Source organism: Solea solea, chromosome 5, assembly GCF_958295425.1.
Source record: "Solea solea chromosome 5, fSolSol10.1, whole genome shotgun sequence".
Lineage (NCBI taxonomy): Eukaryota > Metazoa > Chordata > Actinopteri > Pleuronectiformes > Soleidae > Solea > Solea solea.
In genome coordinates this window covers 25,455,379-25,475,393 of record NC_081138.1, presented here as the reverse complement: position 1 = coordinate 25,475,393, position 20,015 = coordinate 25,455,379, and the positions used below count along the sequence as shown (strand labels likewise).

General features: G+C 38.9%; 1 protein-coding gene across 3 annotated transcripts in view; it reads left to right on the top strand.

The window, feature by feature from the left end:
• The first annotated feature begins 2,770 nt into the window (after positions 1-2,770).
• hipk3b (homeodomain interacting protein kinase 3b) overlaps positions 2,771-20,015 on the top strand; it is a 40,056-nt gene continuing 22,811 nt past the window's right edge. The window contains exons 1-2 of one of the 3 annotated variants that reach the window (XM_058628739.1): positions 2,771-2,795; positions 13,821-15,132. In XM_058628739.1, the coding sequence (XP_058484722.1) occupies positions 2,786-2,795; positions 13,821-15,132 (1,322 nt within the window). In that variant the 5' untranslated portion in view covers positions 2,771-2,785. Of the gene's footprint in view, positions 2,796-3,324; positions 3,679-13,820; positions 15,133-20,015 lie in introns of those variants that run through there. The other 2 variants (XM_058628740.1, XM_058628738.1) reach the window with 2 other exon arrangements.

Here is a 20,015-nt window from a genome sequence, read left to right as displayed (position 1 = left end):
AGTAAAATGTGTTGTACAATAGTGTTTAAGTCACTATTGGATTCATAAGTAACTGCATCTTTGTGAATGATGTTATCGTGTCTACAACCCCAGTTACCACAGAAAAAGACTACTCCAGTGGACTGCACAATGTTGGTCGCTATATTGGCCAACAGGGGGAGACAAATAACCTAAAGATGGCCACCGAGAGCGCGCGCTAGTAAGTATCAGGTCAACAACCCGAATCAGACAAGAGCAAAAGACCACAGAGCTGAGCCAATCTCTTTCTCATATAACCCCCTCTATGAAAATTAATGTGGATACTGTACTATTTCAGAACTCTGCTGATATCCTTTCCTTTGACAAATATGTCTACTGCTATTAAATGCATTATGTTTGCAATATATAGTGCAATATAACTGTAACATGTGCAATATACTCCCATGAACGCTGCAGTGCATACACATGTGTGTTTTATTTTGTTGTATTTTAGGGTTTTTTACTCTATATATTGTGTGTGTATAGACTTATTTCCTCATTATTTATTTTTATTGTGCTGACTCAAGCAAAACCTGCACAAAAAATCCTAGGCACATAACTATACTGCAACAGCATGCATACACATGGCAAATACAATCTTGAAGATTATTAAAGAATGTACCTGTCAATGTACCTGTCTAAAATGAAGGGGTGAAAGGACACACACACATACAAGCTCTCCAGGAAGCAAAAAAGAGTTCTGGGGGGGTGGGGAGGGGGTGATTTATGTGAGCTACACCTCTGCTTCCACTACCCCAGCTGTGTTTACTCACAGTGTTACAGGTTAGGTTCACACCTGCTTCACAACTGACCAGGACTGGTGATGTGTTGTGTGTAACTGAGGCGGGGGACTGTTAGGGATTAGGAAAGACAAAGGCTTTTTGCTGGATTAGGTTACAGCCAATCTTTTCACAGCAGGAGCATTTGAACAGCTTTCTTTGTCAGGTCGATGCCCCCTCAGTAGACTCTCTTGACCAATAATTTCCCTTAAAGAACACTGTGACACACATGGCTAAAGAAGAAAAGAAATGAACTGCTACAGATTGTATTTCTTGATGTAATTATGCAATTAGCAACTGGGCAACTATATAATTAAACTGCTGGTATTTTTTACACGTGTCAAGAGTTATATTTCATTTTGTGAACACCTTTGTTGAACCAATTAACACTTATCATCACTTTAGAAGCTATTTTCAGTTCTGCACATACCTGTGAAATACATTTCACAATTTCCTCATTACCTCCACCTGTAATGAGGGATTTCTTAATAATATCAAGCTTTGTCAACTCTGTATTCCTGTGCAGAAATATAAATTGTAATAAAAATAAATTATACAATATGTTGATTGCTGTTTTCCAAATCTCTAAATGACAGCCTAAAATATCCTCTTTATGTCCCCAACTAAGTATATTTTGTTTTATTTAACATAATAGCATTACTACAGTATTTTATCTTATTTAGTCTAATCAGTTCTGTATTCTAACATATTCTGTTTCCATTCTTATTTTGTTTTCATTATAATTTACTCTTCTGCTGCTATGCCAAATCAGAATTACCTCTTCAGGCGCTCATATGGGAGTATTTTTCAATTTAAATTTTAGGCTCAAAACAGATCATTTATTTTAATATAACAAAGCAAAACACTCAAAACAGTTAATCAATTCTCAAAAAAATTGGTTTTAGATTACCCAAAGAACGTTGTTGTGTTGTTTGTGTAATATCAGCTTTGCGACTCTAACTCCTCTGATCATAGCAACAATTCCTGTATATTTATTACCATTAATACACCTACTTTCACATTTGACAAATCTTTTCAAAATAAAAAATATTTTCACCACATGCTAAATATACAGCTTGTTACAGAGGATGTTTATAGAAGATACCAGGGGAATTTAAGATACCTTGAACTGGAACGAAATTAGGGATTGTCATAATTTAGTTTCAGATATTCGCAATGTGGGTGGTTAGCACTGTTGCCTTTGCAGCAAGAAGATCGAGGGCCAATGGTCTTTCTGCAGCTAGTATGCATGTTCTCCATGTCTCGTGTGTGTGTGGGTTTTCTCCAGGTTCTCCGGTTTCCTCCCACAGTCCATACACATGCATCTTTGGGGATTAGGCAAATTAGACACTCTAAATTGACCATAGCGCGAGTGTGAATGGTTGTTTGTCTATATGTGGCCCTGTGATGGACTGGCCACCTGTCCAGGGTGCACCCCGCCTTTCGCCCTATGTCAGCTGGGATTGGCACCAGCGAACCACACGACCCTTATGTGGAGGATGACGCAGTAGAAGGTGAATGAATGAATGAAGTGGAACAATGGCTATGGTCAGTGTAGGAGCCAGAGTTAAGTTAGTTTTAGTTCAGGGTTAGGTCGGGTGGTTGGTGTAAGATTGGACACTTTTGACACTCATTTATGAACAGTTGAAGTAGTTAACAGTTGGCCTTAAGCCTTTGATTAAATATTCTTACAAGGACTGGAACGTGGCGTTGTGGCCCTTCTGATATATTTTGTTCTTTAGATAAATGGACATTTTGATATCTTTGATGGCTATGATAGATAATGGGATTAGAAGATATGTACTGAAAAATATCTAGCAGTTAGATGGATGTGTCCATTGTAGAAGCTGTAAGTTTGGTGTAACAAGGTGGTTTTTCGACCTCTTGTCTTACTTTTGGAAGATCGTCATTCACAACCCGGAACATTCCCTTGATGTGTTGTTGATCCTTGAGAAGCTTGGATACATGTGGAGAGAAATGTAACTTGGATGTACGGATGTAAGTGGAAATAAATGTGCAAACCCTTCACACAACTCTCTCACCTTTGTGATTGATGAATTAAAACAATACCTACGAGTCAAGCCAGTTGGAAATAAGTGTACTTTCGCCATTACAGTCAGAGTTAAACTGCACAGAAATTGATGGATGTATCTCTAACTGGTAATACTTTAGTTGCAGTAATTCACAATGTGAATGTTCAGTATACAGTTGTATATATACATATACATATATACATATATGTGTATGTATGTATAAATAATAACAAGAAAGCAGGAAAACTGGGAAACTAATTTAAGATACCAGTAGTGACAAACCTAATTTTTAGACAAAATAACTGTTGATACATATTCAGACTTGTTATTAATTGTCATACAGTCTTAATTTATTTTAACAAAAGAATTGCTTGCCCACCAATTGGTGTTGCACATTAAGGTGTTGGTGCCTGTTCTGAGTCCTGAACCCTCGCTCGACGGATCGACTAGTCAAGTCTGGTCAATGCCGTCAGTTCACAAACATTTGCTCGCAGTTGTTAGAGAAAAAGGGACATGTTAGAGGCTGACAGGGCCGTACAACAGCACGTCTAGACAGGGTAACGGACACCCTTTCGGAGATGGGCCACATCGCCCTCAGAGGACGCAGACGCATGTGAAGAGTGAAGCCACAGCCTGGGCTCGGTGTGGTGTCCGTGGACGCTCATATGCGGGAGTTATTTAATGTTTGAAATGTGGGAGATGGTGGCGTTACCGAGAGCGAGCTCTCCCTTCCTGTCGTCTAGGACAAGATGGCAGCAATGCAGGCGAACTGTGCATGGTATGGATTTATAAGTCCGTAACATGTTCAGAGAAGCCCTGGATCTCACTTATAGTGACTCTACGTGAAGGTGAGTGGTCGCACGCAGGCTGTCAACGGTGTCGTTTATTTGGCTAAAACCCCATTACACGATAGTTTAACCGTGACGTAATATAAAGTCATAACTTGGTTACAAACTTAGCTAGCTCTCCCAGCCCGTAAATAATCCAGCAAGAGCTTCGTTTGTGGGAAGATATGTCAGCACATTGGTTAATTAAAACATTAAATACGATGTTGTATGCATTTGTCATGAGAACGAGAAGTGGCTAGGTTGGTGTTGATTCGTATCGCGAGTGTCTGTTGTGTTTGTTGGGTTAGTTGTTTTTCTGCTCGGCGACCAGTCTGTTTTTTTTGGTCAGCAAATGTCGCTTTAGGTTTGTTAAAAGTAAAAGAACATTAACCACAAATGAACAACATGGACCAAGTGGACTGAATTCATTCACTTGTGTTACTTTATATACAGTATGTCGGATAGCACTAGCTTCGTACGTGACTTCCGGGAGTGACTATAGCTTAACGAAACGTAGCGGAGGGACGAGCACAGCCTGCGAAAACTTAAATATGTTTGAATTAATACAAATAATAATTGTACCCGAGGAAGCACCAACGTTGCATTGTTTCAGAAACCATCAAAGTAAGATTTAAACGAGTAGCATAAGCACACAGGCAGGATTCTGTTGGTAAAAAAATATCAGAAAATGACCATTCAGTGGTCCCACGGGAAACACATTTACAGCATTGTATTCACAATATATATTCATTGTCATGGTTTGTATGGTGCAAACAGTATAAAGAATTGCACAGATGAATGCACTGTATTGCACTGTTTTGTGGATTAACATGAAATATAGTGCATGTGACTGGCTGAGATAATTGAAATGAAACTGATTACATTTGAGGGAACATATTCAGTGGCTCATCTACGTGTGTTTGTGGTGGTTATGTGAAAACGGCATTTTTAATGAGTTACCTTAAGGATCATACTCTCTGATTAAGCAAAAATCAGATGATGACATGTGGTCTGTTGTGATTTTGGATATATGTGCGTATTAATCTGATTGTAATGCCTAGGGCTGAAACAATTAATCGTTACTAAATTAATCTATAAAGTATTTGATAATCAATTACTTGGTTTTGGTGTTATTTTTTTAAAGAATTAAAACAAGTTTTCTGATTTTTTTTCCAGCTTCTTCTTTAATGTTTTCTGATTTCTTTGCTCCATATAACAAAGAAATCATTAAAACAGAATCATTTTGGTTTGTAATAATCGACAGGTTAATTGATGATGAAAATAATTGTCACTTGCAGCCCTAGTAAAGTCCTATTTGATTTTTCATAGCAGTTAATGAAGTCATAATCAGACTGTGCTCTGTCACATGTACAGGAAGGCTCCTTAATAAACTCATGACTTGTAAAAGTCATAATGAAAGTAAGGTAAATATATTGATTATTGGTTGCCATGTTAACATAGTCTGTGGTCTGAGTGCCTGTTGAAACATTGTCACCTGTTGTGGTCCCTGTGGCTGGTGTCACATGCTTTTAAAGTTCGACGAATGTCAAGTTAATCATACTAAATGTAGCAGTAATGGTCTTTTTCCACCATGAACATGCTGGTTTCCTGTTGAGGAGGAGCTACATGGTTAATAGTTGAGCTCCAATTTGAGGGTTTGGACATTACCCCCACCCACTAACAAAACAGAAGTCGACCATGCATAATTGTAGGTAATATAGTCTGCAGTACTGCAGTACCTGTTATTTTTACGTCGGACAACGGTTACTTTTGACTTCCTAATAAAGACCTACCAGCTTACATGTTTGCTATATGATTGTAGTGTATGCCTGAGTACACTATACTATATACAGTGTGTACCGTAATGTAGTTGCCATGACAGACTAGAATGGAATAGAATAAGCTTTATTGTCATTGTTGGCGCAGCATACAACAAATTAGATCACCCCCCCCCCCCCCCCCCCCCCCCAGACTAGCTGGTATTCAAATATCACTGCCCATTGTGTCAAAGAACATTCATGGTAGTAAAGGTATCTCCAGTTAGTAGTGTAAATACTGCGTAGCTTCAGAGACAACACCAGTGTGATTTACAGCACTGCTTAATTTGTGTAATTACTCTTGCGTATGCTGTGCGTCATCAGTGTTGGATCAGTAAAAAGGCCATGAAAGCAAGGTTGTGGGTTATATTGATTTGAGTAATGTCAGATGAACATCAGTGCAGTGAGGCAAATAAATGGACATTTATATTTTCCCCTCTACAGTGATATGGCATAATGGCAGTATAAGTGAGCAGTGCTGGACGTTGACTGAGGTGGGGAGGCAGCAGAACTTGTGAATGTGAAGTCATGTGGTGTCATGCTGGACAGATTTGCTATACTTGGGCCAGCTTGTTATCTGTGTTTTTCTGTGGCCAACTTAAAGACCAGTTTGGGAGTGTTGTCTTCTTGAGGCGTGCATACAGACATGAGACTGGAAACAAAATGCAATGACTGAGCGCTCATGGGAAGAACAACATGGTGAGAAAATATTGTGTGGTAATTTGCATTAATCACTGAATAGATGCGTGGAACGTTTTAATATACATCTGTTCTGGCACACAGCATACAGCAGTTCAGAAACTGGTGTGAAAAAATGATCTGCATTTAGATGAAAGGACGCATTCTGCTTCTGTTCATAACCTGTTTAATGAGAAATGTTGGTTTCTGCGAATGTGTAATCAAAGCTTCAATCAGTGTGTATATGCATGGAGTATTTCATTGTGTTTAACTTGGTGATAGCCGTTAAAACATGTGACAGATGTAATAGATTTGTGGCTTTTTGAGAGAAAATAAGTTATACAATGAATTCTATGTTATTTATTTGCCAACTACCAAATATTAAGCAACACACATATGTATATAAAGAATCAGAAGGTCTGAGAATAATTGGTTCTTATAAGTAGAATTCACTTCTGAATAATTGTCATCTTTAAGGCACAAAGACTAGCAAGTACATTTTTTTTTTTTCCTCGGGATAATGTAAAATATCCTAAATGGTTTTGTCTTTTGAATTCCTGTCGGGTCATAGTCACATGAAACACAAAATGGTTGTAAAGAAAAAAAATGTCAATGTCACACACACAAAACATGGACAAACAAATATTTATACATTATCTTTTTAAATACGGTGTCTCACTGTGTGAAGATATAGTTGCAGTCATTACAGCCGAGAACATGGAACTAAATTGGATGAGTTGCAAGAACAACTGCTTTTGGGCAAAGTTCACTCCTTGTTTTAGATTGACCACATTCTGACAGAGAGACAGCATCATGTGGCCACATTCTGTGCTTCATGAGCTAATAGCTATGAAGCTAAACGCCTCATTTAGAAAGGCCCATGCATTGCTGTTACCATCTCGCTTTAAAACAGCTTACCTACTTTAATTCTGACACAGTTGTTCTCAAGACTGACCAACCTAAAAATGGAAAAACACCCCATCATTGTCACTACCATCTGCTACAAGATGTCTACGCAAAGAGAAAAGCACTTCTGTCACATTTGATAGGTTAGGACATGGATATGGGTTTTTGCTAATTTAGTATCAGTAGAACTTGAAGGACGTTATAAAATTTGATGGGGAAAAAGTTTCCAGGCTGCTGTCTTAGAGGATAACCATAAATTCAGTTCGAAATAACACTTCATGCTTAAAAAAACAGCAGGCTTTTTTAATCTAACGGCATCAAACTCCTATTCACAAAACACAAGCGAAGCACAGAGGTTATTGGACTGTAATAATAAACATCCTCTGTGTCCCTTAGAATAATTAAAATTAAAATCATGTGACGGCAAAATGAGTTTGGTAGATGCTCTACCAAAAAGAGGTAGAGCATCTGCCCAGACTTTGTCTCGCAGTTAATTGAATGACCTAGTTTTGGTTGAGGCATAGTGAGACAGCTGAGATGCACAAAGAAGCATTCAAATCATTTGAAGTATTTACTTGATTGACTGGAATGGTGTTTATGAAGCACTCTGAATAGATAAGAGGGGGGGAAAAAAGCCATTTTAAAGTTTTGGGAACGTTTTATTTTACTAGCAAATTATAAAACATTGTTAGGTGGCTCCAGAAGTACTACAACGATTGATTTTTAAAGCATGTACATTGTGGATTAGCTGTTGCAACTAAGCTGTTATGCAGCCATGCTAATGCGTGGATGTTGTCATCCTAGAAAACCAACACTGTTCTTAAATGAATTATTAAATAATTCTAACTATGATTTGCCCCACTATAGAAGTGGCATGCACTTTGTGATGAATAAAGTAACGGCTTTATTGGTTCGGGTTCCATTGAACCCCCCATTGAATCAGTTTATGCACGCAGGGACTGTAAAAATGTATAGATTATGTTTCGTTGCTTCTCCTCTGATGGTCAAACTAATTATGACAGATGAGTCCATCTTGTGGGGCAAAGAGGGGCCGATTAAGTTAGTAAGTCATTAAGTCAGTGTTTAACCATGGGCCTATTCAAATAAGTGAATTCATGAGAATATCTTATTTTATTTGTAAGGCGGTGCTGACTGAAATTGAGCAAATCGTGATCTTAATTCTGACTCAAAACAAGTCATGGTTCTTCTTCTTCTTATTATTATTATTATTATTATTATTAGTATCAGTATCATGAGGCTTCAATTATGGTCAGATTTTTTTGGCACATTTGACGAAATCCTTTTTGAAGATTAGTATTTTTATTTTCAATCCACATGGATATTTTCTTGTATTTTCTATAGAATTTTCTTTTTCTATTTTTTACCAGAATTTCATGATGTGGGGTTTTCACTTGAGCTGGTTCAGACCTCTAACAATTGTGTGAATGCTTTATGCCTTTGTTATGCTGTAGAACACAGAACATTTATAGCTCACAAGTCCCAGAGTGTAAGCTGAACTGAGAATAACAACACTGTGTTTCTCTGTGAAGCCAAGTTACGTGGCCTTGACTCACTTACTTACATGTGTGGTGTTTATTTTATTTTCTATCTCTCACATTATCCATGCTTTGGCTTCACCCAAGAACTAATTAAACAAATTATGGAAAAACATATGCAGGCTACTATTTGTAAATTGTGAAATTATATTGATGTACATTTATTTTCTACATTGTCATCAACATGTAAATGGAAAGACTTGACTGTAGATTTAGATTTGCCTATTATGAATATTGAGGTGAATAATCTACTTAAAGCTGCTATCAGTAATGTTGTTTGTCTTATTTCTTATAATTTGCTGCTGTTAGCATTCGGCTCGCTCCCTCCTATCTACATCATCTAATTAATGCCAAATACCGCCGTTGCTGCTCCCCCTAATACTCCACGTACATCAGTTTTTATTACTGTGTTAACATACAGCACTGAATAGAGTAGAATGGACGCAAATAAACACTCCCTGAACAGGAAATCACTGGCAACAGGAGGAAGCTCCGACAGCTTTTAACTAAAATGTAATAATGTTACATTGGTTCTATGTTAAGCCATAATCAACCTAGTCAAAACAGGTTGACAGACTTAATTCCTAAGTCTGTCAACCTGTTTGGGATTGAGTGTGGCTCAGAGAGCACAGATGTCCCTGGTACACACAGATATTTATGAGCTAGCTTACAGAGAGCTTCAGTTACTTTGTGCAGCCCATGTCTCTCTACCATTGATGCAGCTTGCTATCGGCAGAGAGAAGTCTCCCTCATGTTCGCATGCATCTCCAAGATGCTGTCGCTGCTGTGGCTGCATCTTGGAGATGCCAAAGTCACCTGATTTGCACTGGTCCCCCTCTTGCACTGTCACTGTCATATGATATGATAGGAAACCTTACAAGCACTCCCGGCTGGATCTTAGGGGTGCTATTTCAAATGGTCTATGAGACGGCAGCATGATTTTCAAATAGGTCATTACAGCTTGACTGTGAACTTAACATGCCACATTTGAAAAAATACTAAATTTCGAATAAAAAGTGAGGGCCTAACCTCATAAGCACAGCTGAGTGCTTGTGCCTCTTTGTGGAGTTGTGGCCCTTGATAATATAAAATGTTGTGGGATACTTATTAAATATTTCCAAGATTTACTTGTAGACTCCTGCGACTGAGGGTCTGTACACATTAGAACAAGTTTAGTAGAATCTGCAAAAGTTTTTCATTGTATCAGCATTTTATCCGTACCGAACTGTCATTTTGGTAGCCCTAACATGCTATTTTTGTAAAATGGGTCCCAGAGTGAAAAATACATGCATACTACAGCGCTTGGAGTCATTTTGCTTTGTTTGTTTGTGTGAAGACATTACTTGTAACTCTAACTAACCTTGAATAACTTAAGTATTAAGTATTTAATTTACAGCTTCCTTAATTTTGTGTGTTTTCCCCTCTCCCACAACCTGCTGTGACTTTCCACACATTTGTCCTCTCACCTTTTACAATTATCTCTCTCTCTCTCTCTCTCTCTCTCTGTCTTTTGGTTCATCAGTCAGCACCATTTGCTCACTGTCAACAGGTGTATAGTGTTTATTTTCTTCTCAATTTAATTTTGAGTAGGCCAGGGTCAAAAGTTCAGCTGTGAGCAATTACTTAGCAGCTCAATGTTTCTGGAAAGGTTCTGCAGCTTTGAACAATGTAATGCAACACCGTGGCTGCAGCCTCGTGGTTGACCAAGGGAGTATCTGGCTCCAGTTGGTAATAATAGCAGCAGCTGCCATTCGTTTGGCTTTGGAACCACAAAGTCTGCCTCCTTCATATCAGACTGACAGACTTATACTTACCGTGTAGTTATTGTATTTAAATGACTACGGAAATTAACTGTTATACCAGTTAATTCTAGATAGGGCTCAGGCAGTGAAGCTGTGTGTCCCTCTGGTTTTCCTCAGTGTTGTTTTTCCTCTGAGGAAATCCAACTTTCCAAGCTTAAAAATAAACCAAACTTTGCACATAGGTCAAGTCTCTTGCTAAACTTTCTCAGCTGCAAACATCAGCCTGTGGTCCAAACCTTTTAAAAATTCACAAAAAATCATTGCTTTGTGTTACAGCTTTGCAAATTATGAAGTCCATCACGCTATATTTGTTGTACTGTACAAATATTTACACATTTTTATTTATTTTTACCTTGATTTACAACAGTAGTTTTCCATAACTGATAGTCATGCTTTTCACCAGTTAACATGCATCTGACTAACGGTCAAGTGCTCCACCCGAAGGTGCAGAGGCTGCTTAATTTTAGTTTCCCCCCTGCACTTTCACTACTTCTTCTGTATGTTTTCAATATGAAAATTGATTTTAATCTGTGTTTTGGAACAGAAATGTCTGTTCTGTCAACAACTGTCATCTCACAAATTAAAGCTACAGTGCATAACTTATGGTGTTTTTAAGTGTATGGAATTAACCCTAACCCTAACTCATTTCATCAACAGACCTTAATAATTCATAATGTTAAAATGCACATAGAAACGCAAATGCTCATTGCTTCTTCACAGCTTTACCAAATGGACTATGTGCAGATTTCTTATCCCTGAAGTAATATATTTAAGAAGTTTACTGGCTTAAGTTAAAGTTGTTTGAAACACACTAGCTCAACGATCAAAACAAAAATTGAGGTCATCCTGTTTATGAAACTCCTGTTTATTTTGACAAAGCAGGACATTCTCACATTCTGCTCATGATGAATAATACAGGCCTTTGCTTGGCTCTAAATTACAGGCAACGTGCCGTAATTGAAGGTTCGTAAACAGCTGCCCCAACAATAATTAACTGAATCCCAGCATTCACAGTGCAAGAGGTGGGCTACTGTCTAATTCAGTGCTTACAAAGTAAAGTAGACAAAGATTCACTAACATACTAACTAAGGTAATATAATGACTCTCCACTACATATAACCTAAATCTTTTTTGAGTATTGACTGTGTCCATGTTAGCAGGAAGAACATGCAAGGCCCACACAGAAAAGGCCCAAACAGCTACCATAACAGGAACATGAAAAAAGGGTTATTTTCTTCCATGCAGCATTAAATTGACATAAGGCATAAAGCACAAGGTAAAAATAGTAAAACACTTTGTGGGAATGTAGTAGCAGGGTTGTACAGGTCATTCAATCTTTTAACCAATAGTCAGTTAATCATGTATATAACAGAAACATCCATATTTTTCTCAGCTCAGGTTCAGAGCCAAGGCCGCTTCACTATCAGTCAATTCATATATTAATTTCTATTTGGTTCAATTCTTAACAGCAATTAACCCACTTATGATTAATAATCAAATCCCTGTGTGGAAGGCTTTTAGTTCAACTAATTTCAATTCAATACTGTTCAGTTTTAATTAACTTCCATTCAGAATACTTAATTTGTCCCCAAGGGTTAATTTAAGGCAAGCAGGTCTGCAAGCGGTACACAGAACACTCATACACATATGAAGACAAGAATATAATTCTAGCAAATGTGACTGGCTTTCAGGCCACCTCAGTATAACCAAGAATATGTCCCAACATGAAACATTGATTAATTGCTTCAAACCCCATTCCCATTGGTCAAAAAACGTGTTAAATACCTAGTTTAAACCGGTATTTAAGCAGTGGGAATGTGTTCACATGGCGTTAAAATAGTAGCCACTGTAGCTTTATCACCTAAAGCTATGGCTTCTCTTTTTCTTAAAAAGTGTACTCTGTTGAAGGAGAATCCACTGAGGCACTAACAGACCAGACCGGACTCACCTGTGGGTGCTTTTAGATAGAGTTTTAGAAACTCTGGCTTTTTTAATGAATTTGGTAAGTAAGGCATTAAAATGATGGTGGTATTATATAAGTAGGACCAACATAGCACAAAGAATGGTTACAGCATTCTAGATTTTTTTTTAGGTTGCTAAACTTGGTTGTGTAAATGCACTACTGATTGAACTATGGTGGTCTTTTGCGCTACTTGTATTTCAGTAATGAAAGAGGGTCATGTTCTCCGATATGGCAAACAGGTGGTGTGTCTGTTAACTTAAGTTTATTAAGAATTCTGAAATGTGTCGTCACTTCACTGATCCTTTTGCATTATATACAGTTCAGAGCATGGATCGTTTCATTCCACCCTCAAACACACAAGCACTAAGAGAAGAGGGAAGACTAAAGCACAGTTTCAGTAATAGGACAAGTGGGCCTGATGATGTTTTGTGTCTTTAATTTTCTTTCTCTATCTGTCTCTTTATCATCTCTCCATCTCTATTGGTTGCCTAGAGACCTGCAGTAGGATGCATGGAAATGGCAGGAAAAGGTCAGACAAACCTTTGAGAAGTTAGTCATCAGCTGTGTGGAGGTGTTGGTGGGATTGTAGAGGATAGGCCAGGATGGTGAAGGTTTTCACAGACACTCCACTGACCACGTGTGATCCATGTGACACACCATATGTCAGGGCGAGAGGTTGAGTGTTCGCAAAACACTACTAGCTCCGGTTTCGTCAAGATGGAATAATCAAAACAATAGCTTTGGTCGTGTCGGGTTGTGTTGTGTTGTCAGTCGTGCTCCAACTGGTTTGCAGCTGTCTTGCTTTACTAGTGCAATGTTGCTGTTAACTCTGTCTGGACATAAAACAAATCACTTCCTGTGTGCGGTGCACTAATCACCATTTTGTGAAATAATTTGATAAAGGATTAAATTGAACAGATATTTTTTATATTTAAAAGTTACACAGTACAGTTTTAAGCAAAATAATAGATTGATATGGTAAGAAAGTAATTAACAGTTTACAATGCAGTACTTTAACTGTAACACTATAGCATGGTTTCAGCCAGCAATTGGAGGATAGAGGATAGAGAACCATGTAAATGCACATTTGAAACCAGACATCCAGTAGGCAATAGTTAGGCCATCAAAATATGAAGTAAAATTATTCTAGCCACCTAGAGCTGGGTATTTAATTTTTTCAAATCTCAGGAAAAGCATCATATTTCTTAGCTAACAGGGTGCCAAAGATGCAGAAGGCATCCAAAGATGCAGAAGGCATCCAAAGAAACCATCATAGAGTTAGTGTACCTTGTAATCCTTGTTTCTTAAACTAGTAATTTAAGTCAAATGGCGTGACCACATTTTTGACCATATTTTTTATTAATGTCACCATTCTGTGTAATATGTTAAATGTTCCAGGATCCAGACTAATTATCTGTTTGTTTATTGTCTTTATATACAGGTATGGCCTCACAAGTCTTGGTCTACCCACCACACATTTATCAAACCCAGACAAGTGCCTTTAGCAGTGTGAAGAAACTCAAAGTTGAGCCCAGCAGCTGTGTGTACCATGACAGTGCACACCCGCGGACTTATCTGAACAGCAGAACCCTTGGCATCGTGCACCCAACAAAACAAACCCACCCATTTGTGAACCAAGACTTCGCAGTGGGTGTGAAAGTGCGTAGAGGACGAGAGTACCCTGTGCAGACGGTGGTGGTGCGTGGCGTACAAAGACAACAGCCTAGTAAAAGAGGAGGAGGAGGAGGACCAGGCCCAGCTGCAGCCCAGCAACGGCTGGACGCAAGGGTTGTCCGCTTCCAGGGCAAGGAGCAGCAGCAGACAGACGTAGCAAGTGGGGGCAGCAGTGGAGCAACAGGGGCAGGAGGAGGGGGACGGGGAGAGGGCTGCAGTGGAGGAGGCAAGGGAGGTGGGGAGGAGGAGAGTGACGGAGAAGAGAACTGTGGAGCTTTGAACTCAGCTGACAGCTCTCAGCGATGTGGGCTGAAACGTAAAAGTGAGGAGCTGGATAATCGAGGGAGCACCATGCAGATTGTGGAGGAACTGTCAATGTTGCCTGCCATGTTGCAAACGACCAATGTGGGGAACACAGCCGTGACTGCGCCTGCGGCTGTGGGGGCTGGAGGGGGCCCCTCCAAACAGGGCACAGGCCCTGGGGGTGTAGGTGCAGCAGGAGGCACAGGAGGAGGGGATGGGGACTATCAGGTAGTACCGCATGAAGTCCTTTGTTCTATAAAGAATACTTATGAGGTGCTGGATTTTTTGGGACGTGGCACATTTGGACAGGTTGTAAAGTGCTGGAAACGGGGCACAGGGGAGGTTGTGGCTGTGAAGATCCTGAAAAACCATCCTTCATACGCACGGCAGGGTCAAATCGAAGTCGGCATCCTTGCTCGTCTGAGTGGGGAGAATGCAGATGAGCACAACCTGGTGCGAGCCTTTGAATGCTTCCAGCACCGCAGTCACACCTGCCTGGTGTTTGAGATGCTTGAGCAGAACTTGTACGATTTCCTGAAACAGAATAAGTTCAGCCCCCTGTCCCTGAAAGTCATCAGACCCGTGCTACAGCAGGTGGCGACAGCTCTGAGAAAGCTGAAGAGTATGGGTCTAATTCATGCAGACCTCAAGCCAGAGAACATAATGCTGGTGGACCCAGTGAGGCAACCCTACAGGGTGAAGGTGATCGATTTTGGCTCTGCCAGTCACGTGTCCAAAGCGGTGTGCTCCACTTACCTCCAGTCTCGGTACTATAGGTGAGTACAAAAGAGGAGAAACCTCTGTTTTCTGTTTTTTTTTTTTTTTTTTTTTTTAGAAAGGCAAATTTGAGTTGTGTGCATGTCAAACAAATTTTACTTTCTGTTGGTGTCCAGACCTCCACGGTCAGGTTTAAAATAAATGTCCTTCCTCAAGCAAAAACAAGGGAATGTTTCCCATACTTCACAACATCCTGCCTAGTTAGAACCCACATACCACAGCATGATTCCGGCCCTGCAGTGTTTACTAGCAGGATGCACACTCACTGTTTTGCTTGGGAAAAATATTCTGTTTTACACCACTAAGAAAAACAAAGTTCATACATTATTCATGAATATTTTTGGTATGATATGCAAACAGGACAAACCTACTTTGGTCTTAGGACTTGAGATATTTTACAGATGAAATGGATAGACAAATGTAAGACTAAAGAAACCAACACCATGCCATTCCGCACACAAATGTACACAGTCTCTATATACAGATACAATACCTAATGGATGTGCACAAGCAAAACTTGCAGGATAGATTACATAGGTACTATGGTAGGAGTGTTCTCCTTTGTCTAACAAAACTGGCCTGAAATATTATCAGCTGTACAGTAAAAGACCGGAGTGATATGGTTCATTCTTCTGTTAGTATCTTTACTTATTCTGCATAGAGACTTGGAGATCAATAAAAGGTATAATATCATTTTGCATTTATAGACTCAATATACAATAATGGTTTGTGTGTTTGTGTATGTGTGTGTATATATATATATATATATATATATATATACACACACATATACACACAAACACTAAAATTTCCTTCATTAGAGTAGGTGTGAACATGCTCATAGTTGGTACAAACCTTGGGGTGTTGTAGTTCTTTTCCCTCATTGTGGTATTAAAATGTTATACATGAACCATTTCTAGTTAAACCAAGGGTTCATTTCTCATGGCAGTACAAGCTTGGCATAAAAATGGCATGACTATTAGTCAAATTCATCTCTAGCCAGCTGGCGAACCTTCACTTGAGTGAGTGACTCATGTTATAACCGACTCACAAGGCTCATATCGTTATTCCCCACTTGGACCTTTCCATAAACACAAGGAATAAACTGCAGTTGTCGATCTTTGTACCACAGAGATGCACTCATGATTCCCCTGCCACTTGATTTATTGTGAAAGGTTGAAATCCATGCAATCAGACAATGCCACATCTACACTGTGCTACATTGAGTTAATGGAAAAAGAACAATATTTAACTAACCAGTGTTTTTTTAGCTGGTTGCAGTGGTTGCATGGTTTCATTGAACTCTTCTGTCTGACGTAATGGATCGGATCCACTTCCCTTTTAACCAGACAGCCTGTTTACCCTCGGCCTGCTATGTCAACTGCGGTCATAGTGTCTCTTTTTCCTCATTCACGCCTATGTTGACACATAAAAAATTATATTGTGTGAGGCTGTGAGCCCTGTCAAAGTATCTTGGATTTGAATGTTAAGATAAATGCATTACTGTGGAGAGTATGCTACATCCTAAACATTTTAGTTTGGGCCGTGTTGGCTGTCAGCTTTATGACAGAAGGAATGAGAATAAGATATTTAAAAAAATGAACTGTTAAGTGATTAACAAACAACAATAGCATTACAAAAGAAATGGTGACAGCCAAAGTAAAGGAGAAATAGAAGTAAGCTTGTTTACAAGGGTGTCATGTTCCCATCACTGCAAGTTAAGAGCTTTAACTGATTAAAAGTTGGAAGTATTGACTTATCACTGTCATCAAGGTTAACCAGAAACCTTACATTTTCTTTACTGAAGATGTACACTGAGGTTTGGTCCTTCTCCTGAAATTGTCCGTAATTGAGAACGCACACAAGATGGTCTTAAAGGGCACAGAAAAAGGAAGTCACTCCCGATATTTTCTATAAATTCTCCTGCCAGCTCTGTAGTTAATTTCTGGATAATATCCAAGTGAACACACAAGGACATAGATGGGGAAAAATACTGATTATTCACAGGGAACGAATGCATGAGTTGTGTGCCTCGTGCATAGTGAAGAGACCCCTCATCTGGATGTTCTGGACCTTGTATATCTCCTGCTGTGTTCATTATATTTGAAAGGCAAACTCATGTCTTGTGTCTGAGTTTTGTAATGTCTGCAGATTAGTCACAGTTTGGTATGCTGCATGAAGAATATCAGACCTTAAAGGGTGAGAAGTTAAGACTTGGTTTTCTTGTACAAGTTGTATGATGATACCCGTTTCACTAAAAAGCATTTATATGGTGGTTGAATACTGCCTGTATGTTGAGCCAGTGAAGTGGTTTGGTCAACAGGAAATGAACATACTGTCCCTGAAAATGGACTAAACTACACAAACTGATGTGCTTCTCGATTTGCATGTGCTGCAGCTTTTTCCATGTATAATAGAAACCAATATCTGCTTTGACTCATAGCTATATGAAAACAATGGGAACACATTTGTTACATACTTCAGTTATTGTATCCTCTATTCACTCCACACATTCACCTACCAATATTGTTGTCAATTCACTTTGTTTGAGGAAGATGCTTAAAATAGCACTATCGTACTTTGTTCTAATTTAGTGGAGGAGGAAGTGAACAGCGCAGCTGCTTCTGCTCTTTGTCAGAACAGTGTGACATGAGCTTTGTTCACCGGCAGTGTCTAATAATGTTTGCATGTGTGAGTGTGTTTTATTAAAAATCAAACATCTCTGCAATTCCTGACATGTAAGTTCAGAAGCGGTAGGTATCTGAGTGGAAATTGTTTGTTTTTTCATTCTGGTCTTTTAATAAGCAAACAACTGAATAATGAAATGTGTGTTTATGTGATTTTAAAATTCTGGGCCCATGCTGATATATAAAAGAACTATTTTGCCGAGAGCAATACTGACATTTTATTTTTATTTTTATTTTGTTGCAGAAATCTTCATTATAAAAGAAAATAACTTTAAATAATCTTAGAAGTATTTTAGCCTGACACCATCTATAAATAATCACAAATTTAATCATACAAGTCTATGAAATGAGGTTTAATAACATAGTCCAGATAACCGTCAGTGTTTGTACTGTCATCTAATCTCATCTGTTTTGATGATAAACGGAAAGCGATGTTCAGCCACTAAATCCGTGCATCTCTTGTTTTTAACTTTTGCCTGGAACTGGTCACAGATGAGAAATAACATCCTAAACAAGGGGCAACACATTTGAACCTGAAGTCAAAATAAAGACATTATGTTTTTCATACTTTTCAGATGAACCTCAAAACAAAGGTTTTCACCATGCACCACTCTGGTTTCACACTGAATGCGTGTGCGGCACGTCTCTTTTTATTGAGGGACTTGTTTTAAGGATATTGTCCGCATGAGATGCAATTCTTAGGTGCGTCTCACGTGAGTGAGCTGCATGGCTTTTCTTGGGAATGGACCTCACGCAAATTCTCTGTCTTTACAGTTTCACTGTCTAGGTTTGTCACACATGTCACAAACGCAGCATGTTCTGTTCCTGTTTCAAAGTTACAAAAACACACTGGCATTTAATTTTCATGATTCCTTTTTCTTTCTTTCAAGAAAGATTTATTGCAAAATATTTGCAGGACAGAAGCGTCATATATCAGAAGCAGATGCAGAACTCACTTGTGTCCCACATACAGCAGCAGTAAACACATCCATTTCTTAATCCATATCTCCTAAAACTGTTTCATTTTACAATAATATTCTGAAAATGATAAAATATATACGGTTAGAAGTTAATATCTTGATGTATTTAATGTGTTTCTCTTGTCAGCACAAAGATTTGTTTACCAATTACTAATGAAATGGAAAAACCAAGTGCCAAAATGTAGTCCCTCTGTGGGTTGTAGCCCCTCACAGACCAGAGAATGCAAAGCATACAGTGTGGGGACAGCGTTGCTGAGGCTGACGGTCAGAGGTTGCCTAAAATAGCTCCTCGGAAACTGGCCAGTGTGCTTTGACTTCTATAGATGGTGAGGCAAATAGACAGCCAGAATGAAATAAGGATGGCTTGAAATACTAGGTCGCTCACACTTGTTCAAGGTCAACTAGCTCTCATGTCAGCTGTTTTGATTTTAAATGTCCATCAGTGTTTGTGTGCACTTGGTTATGTGCACAGCCTTGAATGTTGGTTGGGCAGCAGCCTCCATTGGCTGTTGGAAAGCCTCAATCAGCCACACAAATACGTTTGTCAGTAACGCCCTCTGCTTTCACACTTTAAAAGCATTTGGACAGTGGCCACATTTAATTTGCTGTCTGTATTTGCAAAGTCAGCTGGAAGTCTCTCTCTCTCTCTCTCTCTCTCTCTCTCTCTCTCTCTCTCTCTCTCTCTCTCTCTCTCTCTCTCTCTCTCTCTCTCTCTGCTATCAACTCCAACTCAACTTCATTTGCAAATGTTAAAATGTCAGGTTTCACGTCGGTGCATGTCAGCTACCTTACCAAAGCAGTTTACTTAATGCTCTGTTAACTCATAAAAAAAAATTATACAAACATGCTGTCAAATTAGATTTTTATTATATGCCATAGAAACATTACAGGTATTTGTTTGTTTTCATGCAGTTGAAAAATTTTGAAGGTTATTTCCCAGTTTGTTCAACTGGTCACAGACCTTTGATTAAATCATTAACTGTATCTTCTCTCCGCACAGGCAGCATTCAAAATGTTTGTTGCTGGTATGAAGCCAAGAAAGTTGGCTCACTTATTGATCATTCATGGAATGTCTTTATGACGGAGCATGTTGCCTCCTCCTCTCAAAGCTGTAAATATGTTCATACATTACATTAAAAGTGTTCAAATTGAACTCAGTGAGTGCTTGACTTTTGCCAGTTAGGAGGTACAAATAATATTAAGAAGAATACCAAT